Genomic DNA, 23,759 nt, shown 5'->3' on the forward strand with positions numbered 1-23,759 from the left:
TTGCTCCCAGCGCTCTCACTGTACCCAGGAGGTGCACATGCTGCTCCAGCTTTAAAATACTGCAACCCGATCCTTCCTCCACGGCTCAGAGCCTGGGGGTGGGGAGGGAGGTGAAAGAATAGCCCAGATCCTCCTTCCCGTTTTGGGTCTGGTTTACTATCTTGGGTGAAGAGAGCATTAACTGTGCGTGTCGTTACGAGGGAGGACCCTTTGCTCGCCTTTGCTCTCACCTTTCACAGTCCTCGTGGCATAGGCCAGGTTTAATCAAGTCTGCCTTAGGAGCAAATACACGTACACGGCGCAATGGGCTTCCTCCTCATTTTCATTTTCCCTCGCTGCTATGTAAATCATGGCTCTAAGCTCGCAAAGGGTTATGAAACCAAAGGGGTTGCACCGATGGGGAGCTCCTTCTGGTCAGCCCTCGGTGTTTGTCCCGCTGCTTAGCATTGTAAAACTTCAACAAACCAAGCCTCAGATCCAAAGAGACCGCCTGATATTTCCCTGAGCAACGCAGGAAGAAAAAATACCGTCCAACGAGAAGTCATTTACTAAGGAAACCTTTATAACCACGGACAGACAACGTGCAAGTCAGAAGAGCGCTGTGCTGGAGTTTCACTTGCGGGTAGAGATTTCAAGTTCTCCAGATAGAGTAGCTCATAAATTCGACTTGGAAAAGCGACCAACATTAATATTTAGCCAGGGGCTGTGACAGCCAATCAGTACACTGCCATACAGTGGGATCTTTGTGAAATTGATTCTTTTATAAGAAAGGATGTTCACGCACGTAGCACATTCAGCCAGAAACAAGGATATGAAGAGCCCTGAAGAAGTACAGTTGTTTTCATATCCTCTTTTGCCAGCTAATGCTGCCTGCTTTTCTGCACACCTCTTTCTTAGTTCTTCGTGCAGTCTGAAGTGCCTCTTTCTCACCTGATGGACTCCTGCAGCTCTCCTAACGGGCACCCATCCTTTATGTTTGATATAACCGTGGCTCTCACCTGGACTGAGAGTCCGCTTTCGGTCCGTGCCGGGTGTCCCCTTTGTACACATTCTAAAGCAACGCCCCGGTTCACTAACAGCATTTACACATACGTGGTATTGAGAACGTTAAGTGCACTTAGAGAAACCACTCGTCAAAGCCATCGATTAAGACTTTTTATGAAGCACGGATGCCAAGCTCGAAAACTGTTCTATAGAGATCCCCCTCAGTGCCAGCGGAAGGTGAGGCGGGACCCGGCAATGGGGCTCAAGGGGAGGAACTGCTGAGAACGACACTTCTCGTTTCCAGAAGCGAGAGCTGAGTTCATATCCCTCCAGGAACGCGATAGAAGGGCTGCACCATCCCAGTCCCGCTGCTGGAAGGGAGGCACTTCTCCCTCCTTTCCCACTTTCCGTAAAACACCGCTTACTATAAAAGGGCAGCTGGAGCCGCGCCGCTCCTTCTGTGCCTCGGGCTCCATTTTTAATACCTTCTTTCAGCCCTCACCTTCCCCATCACGAATAAGCGCCGCGCTTTTCCGCCCTCGACAGTTCGGTCGTCCGGAGGGGACACCTCGGAACGCGGACGGGACGGCTGCGGGCTCCCAAAAAGCGGCAGCCGGACTCAGTCTGAGCCGCGTTCGTCCCGCACGGCGCTGCTCTCCGGCGCTGAGCAGAACGCGGGGGCTGCCGCGGGGCCGGGGGGGGCAGCGCTGCCCGCAGCCGCGCTCCCGACCCGGGGCCGGCCTGAGCGGCGGGGCGGAAGGGAAGCGCTTCGAGCTCGAAACGAAAGCTTTAGGAACTCGCGGCCGAGGCCTTCACGGCCACCGGGGAAAACCGCGTGCGACTACCGGGACCTGCGAGGCGGCGTTTCTGTTAAGAGCCGGGAGCGAAGCTCTAAAATACACGGAAAAGAATCGAAGTATTGGGCACGGCCGCGGGGACGGTGCGGGGACAGCCTTTTTCAAGCGCGAGAGAAGGGACGGCCGTAGACGTAGCCTCGTAGCTACGAGCGAGGCGATCAAAAAGCAAAACGGACGCGGGGGAAACGAGCAGCGAGAGGGCCACGTCTGTGCCAACCCGAGAGGGCCCTTTGCTGACCGCGCCCGGAGCGCCGCGGCGCAGCGGAGGGCTCAGCCCACGGCTCAGCCCACGGCCCTGCGCGGCGCCGTCCCGCTGCCCCGAGCCGCAGCCGAGGCACGGATAGGCACGGATAGGCACGGATAGGCTTCTCCCCCTGCGAGCCTCGCCGCCGGGACGCTTAGCGAGGGGGAGACGCGTACGGAACGCACCGAGAATTGAGCCGAGGGGCGAAACGCTCTCTCGCTGGCGCGGAGGAAACGGAGCGGAGCTACAAGCTAGCAGGACAAAGGAGACACTATTGACTCATTCCAGACTGCCGACTTAGCAGCTCGACTTTGTTTCCTTTTAACTTCGGTAACAGGAGGAGCTCAGAGCTCCCCGCTCGATTTTCTGCGCAAATAGAAACACCTGGACTTCAAAACAGCAACGCTCTTTGAAGCCACCCCGAGCCATTAACACATTAAAAACTCCGTGCGCTGCCGAGCCGGGCCGGGCTGCCGCCCAAATCCCGCCCTGAGCCGCTGCCGGTCGGGGGTGGGGGGGGGGGGGGACGGGGGACAATTTTGCACCGCCGCTTAAAGTCGCAACAGGTTTCGAAAGTGTAAAACCCACTTTTTTTTGATCTTTGCTCCGGCTTTGCAGCGGGTAAGTAGCGCTGTTCGATTTGCACGGGGTTAAAAGGAAGGGGGAAGGAAAAAAAAAAAAAAAAAGCGAGAGGGGGGAAAAAAAAGAGCATTTTGTCGCTGTTTTCCCGCACCCCGAGCTTAGCAGCACCAGCGCGGGGCGCGCCAACCGCGGACGCGCGCCGGCGCGCGCGGAGCGTGACAGCCGCGCACGGAGCGGGGGGAGCGGGAAAGACAGGGGTGGGCGGGGCCTCGGCGTCCCATTGGCCAGGCGCGCCGTCGCTCAGGCGACGTCACAATACGGCTGGGGCAGCACTGTAAACACTCGGCGGCGCGGGTGTGTGTGAGCGCGGGGGCGCGCCTTTCCCCGAGCCCGAGCCGGGGTGGGGGGAAACGCGCGCCCCCGGGAAGGGAGGATGCGCGCTCCCGAGGTGCCGGGTGCGCGCACGTTAAGGTAGCATCGCTACAGAAGGGATGATGTAATTCTCCCTCCGCAGGGGGTTGGGGGGGGGGGGTGTTTGGGACACGCGTGATCGTGACCAGCATCCCCCCAGCCTCCCACTGAGCGCGGCAGGAGGAGGAAGAGAAAAGGGAAGACGCGTAAACACCCCCGCCGCCCCGATAAAAGCACCCCGCCACGCGTGGGAGCTGCGCGTGGGGCCGCGCGTGGGGAGAGGGGTTCGGCCCGCGGTGCGGTGCGGTGCGGTGCGGTGCGGCGGGCGGGGAGCGCCACCCGCCTCCCCCCGACCCTCCCCGCCCGGCACTTACTGTCAGCGGGGGAAGCCCGGCGCCGAGCCGCTCCGCCGCTCGCAGGACGGTGCCAGCGCAGCAGACAACGAGGAATCAAAAAATAATCGCGCACGGATCTGTAATCTTCCAGTAGCGAGAGAGAGAGGCGGGGAGGGGGGCGGGGGGGGGGGGGGGGGGGAGGGGGGGGGAAAGGGAGGGAAGGAGGCTTCGCTTTTGAAAGCGGTGGCAAAAAATCAAATCAAAATAACGCCCCCCCCCCACCCCCCCGGTTGCCTTTTTTGTGCAGTTTCAGCAAAGCTGCGAGGAAGTTGCTCCTTTTGTTCCACTATTTATAGATTGCGTCAACATTGCGAAAAGGAGAAGGCGGAGCGGCGCGGCACTCGCTCCTCGCCGGGGGACGGGCCGCGGGGACGGGGACGGGGCGGGGGGGGGACGGGGTGGGAGGACGGCGAAGGGCCCGGCGCACACGCGCGACCTCGGGCACCCGCCGGCCCCCCCCGGGCCGCGCCCCGCCGCCGCTCCGTGTGCCGGGGCGGGCGGGCGGCACAGCGCGGCTCTTCTCGGTGCGGTGCGGCGCGGCGCGGCTCGGCGCCGCCCCGCAGTCTGCAGCGGGAGGCGGTGCGCGGAGAGAAACCTGTTGCGGCCTCGGGGAGGCCGGAGCCGGGGAGGCCGAGCGGCCCGTGCCCCTTCGCAGGTGCAGCCGGCCGGCAGCGCGCTGCTCTCCGGTCCCGGAGGGCGGGGAGAGGACGGGAGAACGGAGGGGAGCGCGGAGCCGCCCGGGCCGGTTCGCTCTAAGCCTTCCACCGAGAAACGCGAGTGCGCTTTGCTGGCCGCGGGCCAATGTTTCTAAAGTGAATGTAAACAAAGAAAACTGCAAACACGAGAGGAGGGCCTTCCACCGCGGCCGGGGAGAGGGAACGCTCTCCCGAGCGGTGCCGGCCTCCGTTCCTCGCCTCTCACCGGCCCGACCCGGCCCGGCCCCACGGGACCCGGCGCTCCACGGGCGCGGGGCCGCAGGCCGACGTGCCCCGGGCGGGCGGAGGCTTCGGTCCGCTCCCGACCTCGGGGCGCTGCCCTCCCCGCCGACAGCGGGGCGAGGCCGAGCGGGCTCGGGGCCGGGCGGCGCGGGAGCTGGGATTCCCCCCGGAGCCGCCCGCGTGAGACGTGCGGATTTCATCGCGCTTCGGGGTTTTCGGGCGAAGGGACCCCGCGGAACGCGCTCGGCCCGCGGCGATGGGGCAGCGGGGCGCGGTACCGCTCCCGGACGGCTCCGGAGGAATGAAATGAAAGCGGCTTTCCGTGGCTCCTGGCTCGGGCTGCGCCCTCCGGATCCCTGTCTCTCCTCGTCCTTACGGCGAGAAATAAAACGAACGAACGTCTCCCCGTTCGAAGGCGGACAGCGCGCGGTGTCACCGAAAAGACGGAGCGTTTTTTTGTGTGCGGGAAGTCAAAACCGCCGCCCGAAATGGGTTCCTCGAGCTGCCCCGGGGCCGGACGCGGCCGATGGGAGAGGCCAGGACCGGAGATCCTGCGGGGAGAGCTCGGGGCCGGGCGGAGGGCGGGCGGGCAGCGCGCAGTCCTCCAAGTGTTGGGGGAAAGGGAGCGGGAGGCACCGGGAACGCGTTCAGTGGGGTCGGTTTTAGTGAGAAGAAGGGTGCTGCAGCGAGCGGGGGGCGAGCCGTGAGGGGAAGGGCTCAGCGAGGTGTAGGGTGCCTTTTTTTCTCTCTCTTTTTTTTTTCCTTCTTTTCCTTTTTTATTTCCTTTTCTTTCTTTCTTTCTTTCTTTCTTTCTTTCTTTCTTTCTTTCTTTCTTTCTTTCTTTCTTTCTTTCTTTCTTTCTTTCTTTCTTTCTTTCTTTCTTTCTTTCTTTCTTTCTCTCTTTCTTTCTTTCTCTCTCTCTTTCTCTCTTTCTCTCTCTCTTTCTTTCTTCCTTTCTTCCTTTCTTCCTTTCTTTCTTCCTTTCTTCCTTTCTTCCTTTCTTTCCTTTCTTTCCTTCCTTCCCTCCTTCCCTCCTTCCCTCCTCCTTTCTTTCCTTCTTTCCTTCTTTCTTCTTTTCTTTTCTCTCTCTCTCTCTCCCCCTTTCTCTTTCTTTCTATCTTCTTTCTTTTTTCTTTTTCTTCCCTCTTTCTTTCTCTCTTCCCTCCTCCCTCCCCCGCCCCCCCCTCTCCCCCCTCCGACGTTTTCAGAGCCGCACGCCTCTTCCCGAAGGCGCACCGACCGCTCCCTACCCACTGGATGCCTCAAAGGCAAAAGTCACCACGGGCCGCGGGCTGCTTTCCTCTGGGACAGATCAAGGAGCTGATCGCCGCCCCCCCCCCCCCCCTTCCCCGACCTCACTGTTCCGCCCGCTACGTGACACAGAAGCGGCAGCGGTCGCACAGCGGGGCTGCCACCCTCGGGCCTCACGGTCGGCCCCGGCGTGGTACAGCGGGCGCAGGGCTGGGCACCTCGGGGCAGCTCCCGGCCGCTGAGCTTTCCTTTACATCCACGCTGACGAAAAGGCTGAAATGACCTCAAGGACTCCGCCTTTTAGGAAGAAGCCTTCAGCCTCCGTCGCTCCTCTGCCTCCCGCTCGCTCCCCGTGCCCATGGGATGGGGGGGGGGGGTGGGGGTGGGGAGCTTTCACTTCTCGTCCTCTCTATGCAAACTTTTCGGACGGCGTCGGGACGCGCCGGTGGGGATGGAGAGATCGAATCCCATTTCCTTCCCCCTTTTTATAAAACAAAACCTTTCCCATCCCTCTCTCTGATGCTGGGCACCAACAGCTTCCCTCAGCCGGGACTTCCCAGCTCCTCCTGAAGCGGAGGGGGCTCTGGGGGCGAGGAACCGCCGGCGGTGGTTGTGAGCATTTGGGACTGATGCTCCGCGGTCCCTCCGCGGTCCCAACGCCGTTTTCCAGGAGCGCACTTGGCGGCTGAGCTCGGGGACCGCGAAACGGAGAGGAGCGTCAACGCCTGGACGGTTTTCAAAGTGCTTTAAAAATCATATATTAAATAAATAAATAAATAAATAAAAAAAAATCTCCCTTTGATGTGATGGAAAAAATCGCGGTGTAACGTCGGGCAACGCAGGGATGCGCGGGGGGGAATAGGAAGAGAAGAGAGGAGAGGAGAGGAGAGGAGAGGAGAGGAGAGGAGAGGAGAGGAGAGGAGAGGAGAGGAGAGGAGAGGAGAGGAGAGGAGAGGAGAGGAGAGGAGAGGAGAGGGAATAAAAGAAAGGAAAAGAGAAGAGAAGAAAAGAAGAGAGAAGAAAAGAAGAAAAGAGAAGAGAAGAAGAGAGAAGAAAAGAAGAGAAGAGAAGAGAAGAGAAAAGAAAAGAAAAGAAAAGAAAAGAAAAGAAAAGAAAAGAAAAGAAAAGAAAAGAAAAGAAAAGAAAAGAAAAGAAAAGAAAAGAAAAGAAAAGAAAAGAAAAGAAAAGAAAAGAAAAGAAAAGAGAAGAGAAGAGAAGAGAAAAGAAGAGCCCGGAGGGCCGAGGAAGGGCTCCGGCCGCGCCGCCGCTGCCCCCGCCCCGCCCCGCCCCGCCCCGCGCCCCGCTGCGCTCCATCGCCGCCCCGGGGGGATCCGGCGCCGCTCCGACCCCTCCGGCCCCGTACGGGTAAACTGACGGGATGGGCTCAGAAAGAGAAGTGTTGGGAAAGCCGCGGAGAAATGGACGTGGTCCGCGCGTCGAAGCGAAGAGGCGCTTCTACCGAGAGCGTGGGGCTTTTTTTCACATTATATATATATATATATATTTTTTTTTTTTTCTTTCGGTCTGGAAACTTTTTGTGCATCTCGAGCGGCGTCATTCCGTAATTATTATTTCAGCCCCCGTGGCGTGTAGGCGAGCAGGTTGTTGTTAGGGCCGGGCCGAGCGCCGCTCGGGATCCCCGCACGGTCGGTCCCAGAGCCCTCGGATCGCACAGCGAACGGCCGCGGGGCGGGAGGGGCGGCGGACGCGGGGCGGTGAGGCCCTATGAGCGCTGCGGGGGCCGCGGGAAGGGCCCGGGGCGGGGAGAACCGAACGGCGGGGGTTGTCCGGGGGCAAAGTCGTTGTTTGGAATTGAGTCGACGTTGGGTTGTTTTTTTTTTTCTCCCTACGTAGCTGGGAAGTGTCAGCCCGTAGCCTTGGCTCTGTGTACGTTAGCGGCGGAGGCTTGGAAACGTGCTCGTCACGAGCGGCTGAGGGAGGTTTTATATATATATATATATATATATATATGTATGTGTATCTACTGCAATTCGTGACAGCCTTTAGCGAAAAAGCTCAATAACCTGCGCTGGGATAGCGCTTTCCCAGAGATTTCCTTCTTTTTCTTTCTTCCTTTCTGCCGTTTTTTTTTTCTTTCTTTCTTTCCTCCTTTCTTTCTCTTTCTTCCTCCCTTCCTTCCCTCCCCTTTCTCCCTTTCTTTCTGTCCTTTTCCCGCATTTCTTCCCTTTCCATCCCTTTGCGCCGTCCCCGAGCCGATGTCCCGGAGCCGCCCTCACAACCCCGGCCGCCCTCTCCTTTTCCCCTTTTCGTTCCCCAGCCCCGAGCTCTCCCTGACGACGCGAACCAAACTCGGGTGCCGCAGCTCTCCCCCTCTCCAGCCCCATCGCCCTCCTCGTCCCCTCCACGGCACCTTTCTGTCCCTCCGTTTCCTGACGCTCTTTTCCTCGCGGATGTCCCCACGTCCCTCGTTTCGTGTCCCCCTCCCTCCCCCGGCGCCGCGCGTTTCGCCTCCCCCCAAACTTGGCGTAGGTTTGGTGTGAGCTGAGGTTGCCGATGGCCGCGTTATCCCCCCATTTTGGCACGATTAAAATGCGGCGATTTTCAGTGCCGTCGTTAAAAATACCGAACGCGAATGCCGAGCGCGCTGCGTGTCCCGAGACTTCGATTTGCCCCGGCGCACGGGGGGTCGTTTAACGCGCAAAGAAAAGCGACGGATACCTTTTAGCGGGAGGTCAAAAGCGATTAACCGGAAAAAAAAATGAGAAAAGAAAAAGAAAAAAAAAAGGAAAAAAAGGGGAAAAAAAGACAAAAAAAGAAACCCTTCAGACAGTCAGAAAAAGGCTGCAATACCGCCGGGGGAAAGAAAAAAGAAACAACAACAACAACAAAACCCCCAACAAACAAAAAGTAAAGCAACAAACAACCGTCTTCCGAGCGGCTTTGGGTCCCGGCGTGGTTTCCTCCGGGCTGCGGGTGCCCCGTGCCGGTACCGCCGTAGGGACATCGCGGGGACACCGCGGGGAGCGGCGGAGGGGCCGCCCGTGGCGGGGCTGTGCGGCTGCTCCGGGCGGGTCCCGGCGTCCCCAGAGCCGAACGGCTGCGGGGGAGTGCGGGGATTTCACCGCTGGAAACTTTGCGGTGCGCTGAAAATACGTAAACCGAAGAGACGACGACGCGGAAAGTAACTCCCGGCTGCCTGAAAAGCGAGGGGGGAAAGAAAAAAAAAAAGAAAAGAAAAGAAAAAGAAAAAAGAAAGAAAGAAAAGAAAAGAAAAGAAAACAACCCGACGACCCGACGCAAAACTTTCAGGGGCTGTGAGTGAATTCCGTTCGTTTCGCCCCTCAGCATCGCACCGACAAACGCGCCTTGGGGTAATTTGGGACTTTCAGTTTTGCTCCCGCTCTGCCCCGCCGGGCTCCCTCTCCACGCTGCCACTGTCCCCGTGTCCCCACGTCTCCGTGTCCTGTGTCCCTATGTCCCCCTGCTCCATGGCCCCCCCATGTCCCCCTGTCCCTATATCCCCCTGTCCCCATGTCCCCCTGTCCCTATATCCCCATGTCCCTATATCCCCCCGTCCCCATATCCTCCCCCCGTCCCCGTGTCCCCCTGTATCCCCTTGTCCCCGTATCCCCCTGTCCCCATGTCCTGTCCCCGTGTCCCTCTGCCCCACGTCCCGCTGCCAGGTGCGCTCTCTGTCCCCCCGCCCCTCTCTGAGCGATCCGGCGGAGCTGCGGCTGCTTCCAAGCGATCCCCTCTTCTCGATATTTCATTGTCACGGTTTCTCGGGCCCGGCCCTTATCTCTCCCCGCAGACTGCGGCTGCTGTCCCCGGAGCTCTCCGTGTTCCCCCCTCCCCGGGCTGCGGCCGGAGCCGGGGCTCTGCTTTCCCCCTCACCGCCCCCCCCCTCCCACCCCGCCTATCCCGGGCCGCTCAGCGCTCACCGCCGCTTCCCTTTATCTCCCGGTTTCAGCCCCGACTTCGAGGGAGGGAAATGCAAAAAAAAAAAAAAAAAAAAAAAAATGCAAAAGCATAAAAGAAATTCGCGTTCGGCCATTTTCGGCCAAGTTGACAACTCGAGCGACTTTTGACCGAGGCGTGGAAATTGGGCGTGGAAACTGCGACCACCGCACCTGGCCTGGAAGCGGTGTCCCACCCCGCGGCCGCGTGGAACCGCCGCAATGGGGGCAGCCGGAGGGGTTCGCACCAGGGGGGCAGCGCGAGGATGGTCTGGGACAGTCGAGACGGTGCTAGGAGAGTGTTGGGACGGTCTGGGAGCGAGGAGCATTGAGCAGCAGGGCCGGGTCGGGCTGGGCCGGGCCGGGCCGGGCCGATCCGTGCCGGGCGGAGGCTGCCGCCGTACCTGGCTGGGGGCCGGGCGGAGCGGGCGGGACGCTGCCGGGCTCAGCCACTCCCGGCCCCGGGCGCGCTGCGCTGCGGCTCGGCCACACCGACGGCTCTGGGCGGGAGCTGCGGGAAAGGGGAAGGAAAGGGAAGGGAGAGCCGTGCGCTCTTTGCCCGAGGAGCGTCCGCGTCTTCGCGTCTCCCGGATGGAAAAAAAATAAAATAATAAAATCAGTATTTTGCCTCCAGCTGCTAACGTCGGCTCCTTTTGGTTTCTCTACACCTGGTGCTTTCCTCCCTTTTTACGTCGCTGGGTTCTGTAAGCCTTCCCCGTGCCCCGGGACATCAGCCGCCCGCCGGTGCCCGCACGCTGAGAGCCGGTGGAGCTCTTTGAGCGCCTTCTAAATAGCGCTCACGAAAGCCACGCGTGGTGCTGCACGATCCCACGGGGCGACTTCAATCGCTGATGAATTTGTTTGGCTTGGCGATGAGACTGTGGGGATTTGACTCATCGAGATGCAAATTGAGAGTAAATAGAGAAAATAAGTGTTTCTCTGCATCCATCTGAATTTACATTTCATCGTTTTAATAGATAAGCCAATGCTGCTTCTCTGTCTCTAATTAATAACCGCTCTAGGGGAAATTCCGGGAAGAGAAACGGGGTTGATTTGCGTACTGAAGGGCACAGAGAGACGTTGCTCAATATCTCTGACATCCGTCTGCGCAGATACAAATGGAAGTGGTTTGAGGCACGCAGCGCGCCTATTTGCGGCTGGGGAGACGCGGCTGTGTCAGCACGGTGTCCTCTGCTCCTGCTCCGGTCCGGATACTGCCTCCTTAGCTTAGAAGCCCCTTCGGGAATGATCATCTCCTGGGGACCCAGAAGGCACCCTGCTGCCTGCAGCAATTCCGTCTGTTAGCTCCCAGTGAGTTGCAGCACGCTCCCGATGTGTGGTCATTGCGTTACAGCCCAGACAGCCTGAGGACAGAAGCAAGGCAGATAACAATTACAGAATGTTAGATGAAAAAAGACGTCTGGTTTGTTATTAAAAGCGTGTCAGTGTAAAATGATCTTCAGAAAATGTTTGCTCGTCACTTAATCGCCACCTTACTTCAGCAAATGCAGCTTGCCATTCATTATAGCTAACTTTGAGTGGCTGTGCTGCACACGATGATGCAAGAGCTGTGACTTAGTCAACACAACCTACACGTCTTTGCCTACTTGTAGCCTCACTTTATTTATGTACTTACAGATTCCGGGAAACAGACCAGCAATGGTTAGAATCATACAATCACTGAGGTTGGAAAAGACCTCTAAGATCATCAAGTCCAACCATCACCGCCGCGCCCACTCAAAGAATCATAAAGATTGGAAAAGACTTCCAAGACCATCAATTTCAACCCATCGCCACCACGTGCACTTAGATCAGTAAGTTCAGAAATACTGGCTAAGTTTATCATGTGAGGCTCTCATCCATCGGAGAGCATCCTGAATTCCTTGGTGCTTGGTGTCTTATGTGGGACCAAGGCTCGGGTCCCTCAGTGTCACCTGGGATCGTTGGGCACCCGAATCCTGTGCAGTTGTTTCTCTTTGGGTGGTGTAAGTATGCAAGTGCACTTAGATGGTGTGGGAGTAAATCTTGACCCTCCTGAGAACAGGAGAGAAGCATTGGCCTGCTGGAAAGGTACTGATAGTCTTTAAGGTTAATCCCATACAAGTTTTTTCAAAGAAAACAGAAAAAAATAATGCTATGGGATGAGGATGGGATGGGAAGGCCCAGCAAGAATGAGAAAAGGATGACGTGTGTCTGAGGTACCACGGTCACATTCAAGCCAATAACTGGGCAGCCGACACAATGTTCTCAAAGCTCCTGTTGTAAATGATGTGAGATGATGCAAGAACCCTATCAGGGGGATTCCTTGGAAGTGGGTAGGTGGAAAGTCTGCAGTGGGCTGCAGTAGGAGCTACTCTTTCGTGCACTCAAGCTGTTCTCTAATGCAGAATTGTAGGGGTTGGAAGGGACCTCTGGAGACCATGGAGTCCAACCCCTACTAAAGCAAGAAGGCAGTGCCACTCAGAAGGACTCCTTAGAAAGCAATTACTACATCTCTATAAAAACCCTGAGGAAGAATCGATGTTCTTTTTATTCCAAATTAAAATAGTTTTTTTTTTCCCAATTAAATTACATTTATTTGTTTATTTCTGAGTTTGAACGGCTACCTCAGGAGCAGGCACGATGTGTAACACACCCCTGACTGGCCTCTCTCAGCATCCCAGCACTATCAGCTCCTGGCCCACCTGCTACCAAGTCTGAGGGAAGATGTGGGTCCCGTACTGTCTCCCAGAGGCCAATAGGTCAGCCCTGGGCTACGTGAGAGACAGAAAGCAATCTGCACAGCTTTCCTGTAATGACAAACGTGTTTCTGCTTTGTCGTGCAGAAGGCAATTACATGAAAACAGTTTATAGATTGTTGCTATTATGGGGGTATATATGCTAATTGTATTCGCTGACCAAAGAAACTAGGCAGGGCTAATTAGCAGAATTATCATTTTTAACTCTGCGTGTTCTCCTGACAGAACTGCTTTCTAGAATACATATGTGCACTTTCCGTGTACACAAAAGTTGTTCTGCATGTAGGCGTGTGCAGGTTGCAACTGTCTCTACCTCTGCTTTTTGGAGCTCCTGCATGTCGTGTGAACCCCCCCTAAGGTTTGTACTGGATATTTCAACCTCCCTTTGCAAGGCGACTGCTGCATTTGCACATGTGGGAATCTGGTGAGCCATACAATCTTAGGCTGAGGATTTCTATTCACTGGGGATTAGCTGAACTGTTTTCCTAAATCAGTCACCAGATCTGGATTCCAAATTAACAAAGTGGCGCTGAGCAATAATGTGGACTCTAGGTAGCAGCTTTGCAAATTTATTCAATGGAAGCATTATAAAAGCAGCCTGTCTGACTGCCTTAGCTTTAGCGCAGTGAACTCTGAGAGCTCGCGGACTTACTGAAATTCTAACGACCAAAAAGCTCAGGTTCACTCAGCTCCGAGGATGCTGAATGAGAAATGCTGGTCTTTGTACAATTCTTCCAAACACAGCTACTTCCAATAAAATCTTTAGAAGATGCGAGATGACTGTATCCTGGAAAACAGTATCAGCTTGGAGATGATTCAGCCTCACCCTGTGCCCCCTTGACCTGCTGTCCCTTTGTTCTGCTGGACAGATGTTAGCCTGTTCCTAAAGACATCCATTTCACACCTTCTATGCCAGTGTTTAACCATCGTTCTCTTGGCATATTTTCTGTAGCCATCTCTAGACTAAACCATACAGGTCTTTTTTATTTCACGGTCTTTTTTATTTCACAGTCTTTTGAGCTCTGATTATTCTGATCTCTCCTTTTTGAACTCATCCAATTTTTCTTTTGCTGTGTCACAAACCTGACCCCAAGACTATCTGTGCAATTAGTCAAGATCATCGGAGTTTCTGTCCCATCGTCAGTGAGCTGGCACCCTCAGTTAGCTTGGAATTATCTGCAACAACGAATAAGCGTATTTCATCTTCCACCTTTTAGGTTGGTAATGGAAATGTTGAGAAATCCCAGACTTACTCTTATACAGCCTTCAATTTCAACAATTCTCTGTCGATCAGTGCTTCTGGTGAATGACTTCATAACCATTTTGTACTCATCCTGTATTAGTTTCCTCTAAACTGTGTTTCTGTCTTGGGTGGAAGAATAATGCACGTCAGTGTCGATAACAGTCAAGATATGACACCTCCTGCTTCTCCCATCTGTTATCCTGTTGCAGAAGGAAACTAGATTAGTATGTCACCACCTAGTCTCATCCAAAAAGACTAGCTACACATAATTTAAGTTTTGATAAAGAGCATGGATCAGCAATTGCCAAGTGATGGCCTCAGGTGAATGCGCTGTCTGTGAATGGAGGCATCAGCCTGGCTGAGGTTGTGCTGGAGGAGTGGGGCTCATGAGTTGAGGAACATCTGGAAAACTTTATGAGGTATCATGGTAAGGGCAAGTGAGTTTCTAGAGCAGTCTTATGTGAGACACTGCCTTGGAGCTTTCTGTCCCTCTGTCCTTTCTGCAGCTGAATATAGTGTCTTGAGACAATAGTGATTGCAACGAGCGACCTTCGGATGATATTTGTAGTGAAAGAAGAGAAAACAGTTAGATCTCTGGAACACACCAAAAGCGAAATATTAAAATATCACTGTTGTTCAGATATGTTAAGAAAGTGCCCAGGGAGCTGGTGGAGTCACCAATCCTGGAGGTGTTCAAGAATTGTGTAGGTGTGGCACTGAGGGACGTAGTTAGTGGGCATACTGGGCATGGGCTGATATTTGGGCTAAGTGCTCTTAGAGGTCTTTTCCAACCTTAATGTTTCTATGATCTGCATAGAGACAGGGGATGTAAAACATATGTACATCCAGAGATCTGAAACCTGCACTCATTAACTCAATCATCTATAGTAGGGCATGCCAAAATGAAACAAACATTAGGCTAATGGAAAATTCAGCATACATTAATGTAATTTGTCTCCAGAAGTGTACAGTGCATATTTCATGTCATATCACACTGCTTTATATACAGAGAAGAAAAATACATACTTTGAGTGTATAATCCATCTAATCTGTTCTGGAGGGGAAATGTACAAAGAAATATACTTTTGTGTACAGTGTGTTCTGACAGATCAGATGTGGACATCTGTATTTTACAAGTATATAGTCAAGCTACGTAGTTTTGCTTTTTGTTTCGGATGTGTAAGTCACTTCTGGTCTGTATAAAGTATTATGGAAAGAGGGGCAAAACCACCATACTGACAGTGCCCCATGAACTTGAATTTTAGGAAATCTTGATGTCAGCAAGGCACTGCTTAAATGTTTAGCACCCAAATGTTTCCTATTATAATCTTGTATACAGAGATGAGCTTCTTGACTGCTGACTATTAATTCTCTCATAATTATCATCATTCTTCTTGTACCTTAGTAAAGAATCGTGGATTTACATAGAGCCCCTCCTACACCTGAATATATCTTAAGAAAAAAAATAAAGCTTCATGGCTTGCAAGTCCCTGTTAAGAAACTACCAGTGCTGGAGTTCTTGGCATCAAAAACTCATCTCCTTAAGGTAGGAAAGTTGATAGATTTCAAATTCAAATATACTAAACAGTGTGAAACACCAAATAATGTTAAATGCTGAACACTCATAAATATGAAAAGCTTATACAGAGTTTAAATCCAATATAGTTTACTCAGTTGATGCAGATTGATTTTCCCAAGGCACTTTGTGCAGACAAATCCTGATCATGTTCTTGACAGAGCCAGAAGACAGAGCTATGCTGTCTATGCTAACCCATGGCTACGGATGGTGTTGCTGATGGAGCTTCAGATGACAGCGCCTGCCGTGGATCTGCTGGCTCCTGTGTTGCTGTTTGGTGGCTTATGGAAGCCAACATCAGCATGGGAATTCTACTGTAAACTGCTATGCCTGATGACCTTGTCAACTTATGAAGTCACAGATACTAAATCCTGGTGGCACACGTGACCACTCTTTTAGGCTTGGTATCTAAACAACCAATGTGCTAACCAACACTTTTGAAGAGCATTTTCCTGAGGCTGATAGAAGAGCCACTGCATGTATTTAACTACAGCAGTTTGCAGGGCACAAATAACACCGTTTACGCTGGATTTTTACCTGAAGTACTATGATACAGATAAGAATGTCTGATGTGAAAGGGAATTGGAAAATTCAACTGAATTCTAAACCTGGGTAAAAACTCTGAAGGAATAGATAGCCGTGAGATGATAATGCATTGCAGAAAGATGGTAGGTGATTTGTTCTTCTGCTCGAATGCAAAAGAACACATAGCTTTAAAATGTGAATCGCCACGTTTACACTTCTACTTCTGAACATTGCTTTGCTGGAACACTCCATAACATTGTCACAGGACCCTACTGAAATATGGGGATATGCCGGGGCCTTCTAGAACAAGTTACAAGTATTTTTGACCTTCAGCCAAAGTCATTGAAATTTAATGCCAGAAAATTGCCTTAACTCAGTGCAAACGACTGGCACGATTTCTAAGAAGGTACATGGTCTTAACAGTTATGTTAGAAGATTAAGAAGCTGCAGTTTTCGTGGTGATCCCCAGCCCATCTGTTTTTAAAAGATCAAAGAATGAAGTCATACTTCTGGATCTGTGCTAACATCAGTCTACAGGGAAGGCGCTGAGGAAAAGGAAAGTGATCTTTACATATGGCAGAGATGCTGCTGCTTCATTTGTTCAAGTCGGAAAGTTTTCTTCAGTATCTTTGTTTCAGGGAGCTTACAAGCAGCTTAAAAAGACACAAAAACACTGCATGATATTGCACGCACTGTGTGGTACCACTATTTACTATGGAATACGCTATGCCCGGTAGTTCATGTGACTGTAGATGCAAGTCTGATTTTTATACAGTAAATGTTAAAATTGCTTGGATGTATGTACATATTTAGCAATGATGTTGGTGTGTAGTTACTTTTTTTTTTAAGTATGTAACTGGTCATCTGTTTTTAAAACATGTCAATTTAAAGGAATGTTTTTGCTGTCTTAAGAACAGGTAATATTACCAGCTGGCCTTATTTGGAAGAATGAAATAAGTCAGAGTGTTCTAATTCTGGATATGGTACACTTGTTGACAAAGGCAAGTCATGCTTTTATTTCTGTATCTCTAAAAGATATTGTTACCACTGAATTATAGAATCCATCTTCTCCTTCCCTCTGAACAAGGCAGACTGATATATACCTATATTCTCCTTAACAAATATTTTACAAACTTGCTGTTTAAGACCTCCGAGAATGGAGATTTCAGGTGGTGTACTCCAGTGCTTAATCATTTCAGAAAACTATTTTTTGACATGTGCAAGTTAAATGAACAAGCCTGCTCTATAATCTGATCCTCTTTTGCTGAACTTTGTTAAGTCCACTGCTATCTCTTTTGTTTCTTGACTTAAAGTAGTTTGAGAATAACTTATTTTTCTTGACCTCCAGCCCCTCTTACAGCTTTACCTTTTTTCCACATCTCTCTTGATGTACAGTGCCCAAAACTTTGAGTAATGCAATTCATGCCAAACTGAATGGAAAGATTCCTTAATATGCCTCGTAAGGTGTACTTCCCATCATGCGTCCTACTATTATGACTGCTTTTTTTTCCCCATAACAATATGACATTAGTGAATCATTTTCAGATTATTCAGCTATAATCCTAGCATATTTTTTTGTTAACTGCTGCTTAGCCTATTATCCCTCACTTTCTATGTGTTGCCTAAGCGTAGAGCTTTATTCTCTTCTCAGTAGAGTTGTCTACCTTTGTTTTCAGACTCTTCCTGAATTTTCTAAGATCATTTAGTTCATGACTAAGCTGGCCTGGAATACTCACTCATCTTACAGCTCAAGTTGTGAAACCTCAGAAAGATTTTAGATGTTTGGGGTAACGGTAGGTGTTCAAATGAGAGTTGGGTGTCTAAGTGCCCTTTGTGATCAAGTCAAGCAATGCAATCAATGGAATTCAGAGACATTTCAACTCACTTAATCTCATTCTTACATATCTAACTACATCTGGTCAGATTAGCAAATTTATTTATTATACCCTTCATCATTAATCAGTGTTAATTCCTTGTAAACGTATCAAATGAGACCTGAAGGCCTACTCTACCTTGGAAAAATGATTGGAATAACATAATAAATGTCTCTAAGAAAGACATTTCATCAGTTTGGTAGCTTCTACAGTAGGAACTGGAAGTAGGAGCCTCAATTATACCCCTTTCTCATCTCTTTGTTCACATGGAACAGCTCTGCCTCTCAACTGCCTGCTCTTTGCTTTTCCTTAGGAAACTATTGTGAGGTAATCTTGTTGTAAAGCAAGATAAAAAGCATATTTCTTCTCCGAGTCTGTTAAAACACGGAATATCCTTTCTCTGCACAGGACTCAGTGCGTGGGTGAAAAGCAGCTCCAGTTCTGCAGATCTCTGCCCTTTGGTTCCTTGTCAAAGAAGTAGATCAGCACTGGTGTTTTCCTGGATTTATGGTGAGGGATAGTTTGTTACTACTGAACTTCATAGTTGCTATACAAACATATTAACATATGTTAATGAAGTATAATATTGTGGCCATAATTCCACTCTCAAGAAATAGGCTGGTGTCCTCTCAAATGTGCACTTTGGCATTCACTGTGAATGCCTAGAGAAGATCTGGAAGTCAAAATAGTCAGTCTTTGTAATGTGGAAGACATGATAATGTCAACTCACAAGTGCATCCGTGTCACAAGGCACCGTTGCGTTCTACTTCCAAAATGCAGATATCTAAGGTGGAATTCTTGTCATCTAAATGTAGATGCCTGCAATACGGGATTAGCAGTTGGACCTGATGATCAACTTAGAGGTTGTTTTCCAACCTAAATGATTCTATCATTCTATGAATATTTGCACCGAAGTGTGTCACCTTAGGCAACATTTATTGTCAATGGTAAGGAGTAGATAATTCTGGGGAATTATTCATCTGATGTGTTTTTGGCATTTCTTTTATGATTCTATGACGTGCTAGAATTGTCTGCATCTCTCCAGTGACTAAACAAATTTCACCTTTAGTGTCCTGCTAATGGGAGGGCTGACACTGAGGGCCATAAAAGGCCACCACTGTCACCAAGGTCAGTGTTTCCAGGAGACCCGTACAGTAGCAGTAGTCAGCTGTCACTGAATCCCACAGAGGAAGGGGGGCAGCTCTCAGCTCTCCTTTCAGCCACCCTCAGTAGTGCCAGTTGCACAAGGCAAGGCTGCAAAGCGCTGGGCGGGCTGAGCCAGTTTGTACAGCTGGCTCTGCAACAGTGGAGGCTGAGCTCTCGCAACCAAAAGCACAACTCATTTTTGGTTTTAGGTCTTCAGTATCTTTCCAGTCACTGGTTAAACTGTCTTCAAGGAACACAATGTCTCAGTATTTTTGTCCAGTATTGTTTTGGCATCTCCTTCTGCCTCTGATGGTGCTGATGCTCTCAGATGATACCTCTGGACTGGATTCACTCTAGAAGTGCAAAAACGTGTGGCTATTTCTAGGGAGAAAGTCCTCTCTGTGGATTTCTACTTGGCTACAGGAAGTGTTTTTCATCATAGGTTGCAGTATGAGCTACAATCCAGACAATCCTTCTGCTGTCTTTTGTTGCCAGGAGAAAAATGATCTATCAAAGCCCATTTAGTGGGAACTTCAGTCAGACACTTACGAGTGCTGATTCTTCGTTATTTTCTCATTATGTGGTTCTTAGGTTTCTAAAGGTCTTGACATACATACTCTACCAATAAGAAAAAATCCCTTCTCATGAGGTTTAAGCATGTTACTTTTATCTTTAATGGAGCCACGTTTGAGCTGCTGTCATCACGTTCACTAAGTCATCTGTCAATGAAATGCACATTTTTAGTAGCCATTACCTCAGCTCACGGATAAATAAAGTCCTAGCTTTTATGTCTAATCCTCCATATTATTTTCAGGTGGATAGGGTGACTCTGAGGCAACATCTTAAATGTATTCTAAAGGTGGTTTCAGGTTTCTTATGAATCAGTATATCCACTTACCAATAGTTTTTTTCCCAAGACCCAGTTCACCGGTAAGAGGATCAAAATGTTGATCATCCTTGAATGTTAGGAGGCCATTAATGTATTACTTGAGGTAGACAAAGCTCTTCAGCAAATCTGTGATGCTCTGTGGTCACAAACAGCCTTTATCGTACAGGAGTGAGTCTTAAAATACTTAGCCACGGCCTCAAATGCACTCAAAATGAGTTAGCAGCCTGCATCAGAGCCACCTTTGATGTAAGGAGATTAGATCCACCAGCCCTTATCAAGGCGTACACAACAAGAATACAAGGTGCTGCCGCAGCACATGCTGGCTGAATTCCAGCAGATGAGGGATGCAGAGATACCACACAACTGCTGATACTCAGGCTTGGGAAGCAGTGCTGATGGTGGTGGCACAGAGGTTTGACACTGCAGAAGGGCACTGCTTCTTCAGTTTTTGTCCTAACAAAGCTAGCATTTACATGGTGTGACTGCCCTTTTAATGAAACACCACTAAGGAGTTTCATACTCACCAGAACTTGAAGAAAGAAGAGCAATTCCTTTCGTTCCTCTAATTCTTTGCATGCTCTTTGGAATAGAGCTCCCACCAGTGCCCTTCTGTTCTGCTGGCAGATGACTCATCCTCTGGATGGAGGGCTGCTGAAGAGCTGGGCGGTGATCTTTATACGTGCTTGTGGGAGGAAAAGCAGAGGTGAGCAGGTTATGCACACACCTTGCTGTGGACACACAGCAACATTACAAACACTTGAATTCTTGTGCAGGAGAGACATATCCATTTACAGTGGGTTTTACTTGCATAGAACATTCTGAAGTGTTATAGTTGTGTTTAATAACCTTTTTTTTTATTGTTCTTTCTACAAAACTGTGTGTGAATTACATTATTATTCCTAGTATATTATATTACTACCTTGCCAGCTATTCTCATCATTACCATTAAAAGCAAAGAACTGCCAATAATATTTAGCAGTTAGTGAGAGTCGTGAGTTTTTGCATAGGAATTAGAATTACAACTCATTAGGAATCAGAAGTAGGATTTGCTGTGTGCACTGCTAAATTTTCTTTATGAAACCCATTGATCCATAGCATGGTTACATGCCAACCAACAGAAGTCCTTCAGAGCTGTTATTTTAAAGCTGCATCAACTAACAGTTTATTCTGAAGCCTTGAAAATGTATATGCATGTTCATTATGTACTGTATATGTACATATATATACTGTGTGTGTACATATATATATATATATATATATGGAGTGAAAAAGCAAGTAGTTTAATCCATTTTATGGGTCCAGCCTGGAGTTCTGCATACATGAACTTGTGTGTGGTCAAGGAGGTTTGCATATTTTTGAACTCTAAGTTGGCCTAATAAAAGATATCAGACTACAGTGCTTGCTTTGTCAACCCTGTTTTCCTGGTTCAACATGACTTGCGAGATTAATTTTCAATTTTTAACATAAAAACCAAGTAAAAAAAAAGGTATTTACTTACTGCAAGGAGTTGATTCCATGTTAATGACCCTGAAGGAGGCTTGTACACAAGGTAAGGATTGTTGCCAATTTGATGGATATTCATGTTACAGAATATGAAAATGTGAAGTTACACCACCTTGAGGATTTTGTTTTTATAAGTTGGATTGGTTAAAGAAAAAAAACCTTTAAGTAATCATACTGTGCGTTTGATGGTGGAAATTAGTATGAATGTTTTTGGCAGCGGAACAATGTGATGTGGTTATGCATTTCTGTTTTCGCTGCCTGCTCAGTATTGGCCTTTTACAAATACAGATTACCATGTCGATGGAAGGAATTTACCTCGGCCCCCTTGGCCCTCTCTGTGTTACAGCACCTTTTTTGTACTTTACGTTATATATCCTCCCAACTGTATTTTTCTGACAGAAAAAGGAAATGTCTGTGGGCTGAGAACCTGAAAATGCATGAGCTTCACTTTTTAATTGGATGAAACGTGTATTATTTCCCACTTACCTTGATTTCCTGTGGGTAAAAATCTCAGTTCTTTGAAATCAGTAGCAAACTTTCTGCTCAGTGTGACAGGATGGACAGTTCACCCGTGATTCCTTACCAGTCAGGATGTCCCATACTGGAAGCCTAAAAAGAAATACCTTAATAATAATGACAGTAGAGAAAACGTTTTAAGACTTGGGATCCAGAGCTGTAAGATGAAATCTACAATTAAAACCTGACCCGAAGGCAATGGCTGTATTTTTGATATGTTTAATATCATCACTTTTTGGGCCTTGTGGTCCAAATAGTTTGAACAGCAAGATCCGTTTGTGTTTTGTGGGCTGTTACACTGCATCCCTTACTTACTTCATCCTGTGGGCTGCTTGCTCTGACTTCATGGAATTGCAGCTGTATTTGCGGAGTGCTCTCGTCCTTTGGCACTCCCTCCCCTGTACCTTAATAGGCTTTGAATGCACCAGCATTTTCTCTGGAAGCAAACTTCAGAGTTTGTCTTTAATCCTGATGCAATGCATATTCAGAATTTTTTCTTTTCCCGGAGTTTAGTTCCAGAGGAAAGCATGCTTGCCTGGTGCTCCCACCAGCCAGCTGTGGTTCATAACAATAATTAACAGTAAGTTACTGCAGCAGAAAGAGGGAGTGGGGCAATGCAGACCAGAAGCTTTGGTTACATGGTTCTGTTCGTGTCTACGGATTCCAAAGTGCTTAACAAACAGTACTGCAGGCAGGATGGGCAGCTCTGCCCACGAGGAAGTTTTCCTGATGTTTTCTGCTATGTGATTCTGTTCTCAGTTCAGAACTTAGCCAAACTCACATTTGGGTCAAATATATTTATATGGGATGTCATTCTCTAGGATTTTTTTTTTAAGTATTAGCCAAAGTGATTGAACTTCCTATAAGGAGGCTGGTAAAAAAAAAAACAAAAAAAAACCCAAAAAGCTTGTTATTCTACTTAAGAAATAAGTAATACTAATCTGACCCTGTGTTTTAAGAGGTTTCAGAGCAAAGACAGATCTTTCTCTTCCTTTGAATCATGCATATGACTTCTGCCATCCCCACGAAGCTTTTCAAATTTGGTCAACTGTTTCAAGAAGTGGAAAAAAACAGAGTTACCAAATATTCCATAGGGATTTACTAAGACCTAACAGCAAATATTTCCAGAGATTTCATCTTCCCTGCCTCACACAGCTCCTTCCCATGCTCAGACTTTCCATACATCGTCCTCACAGAATGGCTGAGCAGTCACCAGCTGGGTGCACCAGTGGCTAGGCTGGAAGTGACCCCTCTGGTATTGCCCCTGGCCTTTACTTGGAGCTGCAGCCTGTCCCTGCTGCCCTTAAAGGAAATGTGGGGCTCTCAAATTTTATCATTTGTTGGCCATCCTCTGGCATGGTTTCTTTGCCACTTTCCTGAATGGACATAGAGAATGGCCAAGAAGGCCTTGGGAGCCAAACATGATGTAGACATTAGTCCTGTTGTGAGTGGGGCGTGGAGCACGTGAACTCCTAAGGTCCTTCCCAACCTCAGTTAGCCTACCATTCTGTGATTCTTTGCCATCAGTCTCTCTGCTAGTCTGTGTGGGCCTGAGGGCACCATCTCAGATGATGGACCTCTGTGGGTATGATGCTACGTAGTGAAAATAGTCTTAGAATCATAGAATCACTGAGTTGGAAAGGACCCATAAAGGCCATCTGGTCCAGCTCCCCTGCAATGAACAGGGACACCTACAGCTCCATCAGGTGCTCAGAGCCCCATCCAGCCTGACCTTGGGTGGACGGGGCATCCACCACCTCTCTGGGCAACCTGTGCCAGCACCTCACCACCCTTACTGCAAATAACTTCTTTCCTATATCCAGTCTAAATCTCTCCTCTTCTAGTTTGAAACCATTTCCCCTTGTCCTATGACAACAAACCCTGCTGAAGAATCTGTCCCCTTCTTTCTTACAGCCCTGCTTTAGATGATGAAAGGCCGCTCTCGGGTCTTCCCAGAGCCTTCTCTTCTCCATGCTGAACAGTCCCAGCTCTCTCAGCCTGTCCTTGTAGGAGAGGTGTTCCATCCCTTGGATCATTTTTGTGGCCCTCCTCTGGATGCGCTCCAACAGGTCCATGTATCTCCTGTACTGAGGACTCTACATCTGGACACAGTACTCCAGGTGAGGTTCATTAGTTTTGTAACAGCAGGTCTATGAAGAACACAGGATCA

General features: G+C 49.7%; 2 protein-coding genes and 1 long non-coding RNA gene across 12 annotated transcripts in view; all 3 read left to right on the forward strand.

Moving 5' to 3' along the window:
* The first annotated feature begins 303 nt into the window (after positions 1–303).
* On the forward strand, positions 304–15,017 carry LOC107051703. The gene is made up of 4 exons (XM_046904130.1): positions 304–370; positions 1,268–2,706; positions 11,218–11,393; positions 14,966–15,017. The coding sequence occupies exons 1-2, from the start codon at positions 304–306 to the stop codon at positions 2,203–2,205; spliced, it is 1,005 nt and encodes a 334-aa protein (XP_046760086.1). The 3' UTR covers positions 2,206–2,706; positions 11,218–11,393; positions 14,966–15,017.
* LOC121107650 (translation initiation factor IF-2-like) lies at positions 3,101–6,534 on the forward strand. The gene is made up of 2 exons (XM_040653162.2): positions 3,101–3,115; positions 3,770–6,534. Exons 1-2 carry the CDS (start codon positions 3,101–3,103, stop codon positions 5,075–5,077), a joined length of 1,323 nt encoding a protein of 440 aa, XP_040509096.1. The 3' UTR covers positions 5,078–6,534.
* A 2,921-nt stretch (positions 15,018–17,938) lies between the features above and the next one.
* Positions 17,939–23,759, forward strand: part of LOC101748122 — a 30,216-nt gene continuing 24,395 nt past the window's right edge. For 7 of the 10 annotated variants that reach the window (XR_005847670.1, XR_005847671.1, XR_005847666.1 and 4 more), the window contains exons 1-3: positions 17,939–18,045; positions 20,161–20,273; positions 23,504–23,709. This is a non-coding gene — a long non-coding RNA (uncharacterized LOC101748122). Of the gene's footprint in view, positions 18,046–20,160; positions 20,274–23,503; positions 23,710–23,759 lie in introns of those variants that run through there. The other 3 variants (XR_005847675.1, XR_005847667.2, XR_005847669.1) reach the window with 2 other exon arrangements.

The sequence above is a fragment of the Gallus gallus genome, chromosome 1 (assembly GCF_016699485.2).
Source record: "Gallus gallus isolate bGalGal1 chromosome 1, bGalGal1.mat.broiler.GRCg7b, whole genome shotgun sequence".
Lineage (NCBI taxonomy): Eukaryota > Metazoa > Chordata > Aves > Galliformes > Phasianidae > Gallus > Gallus gallus.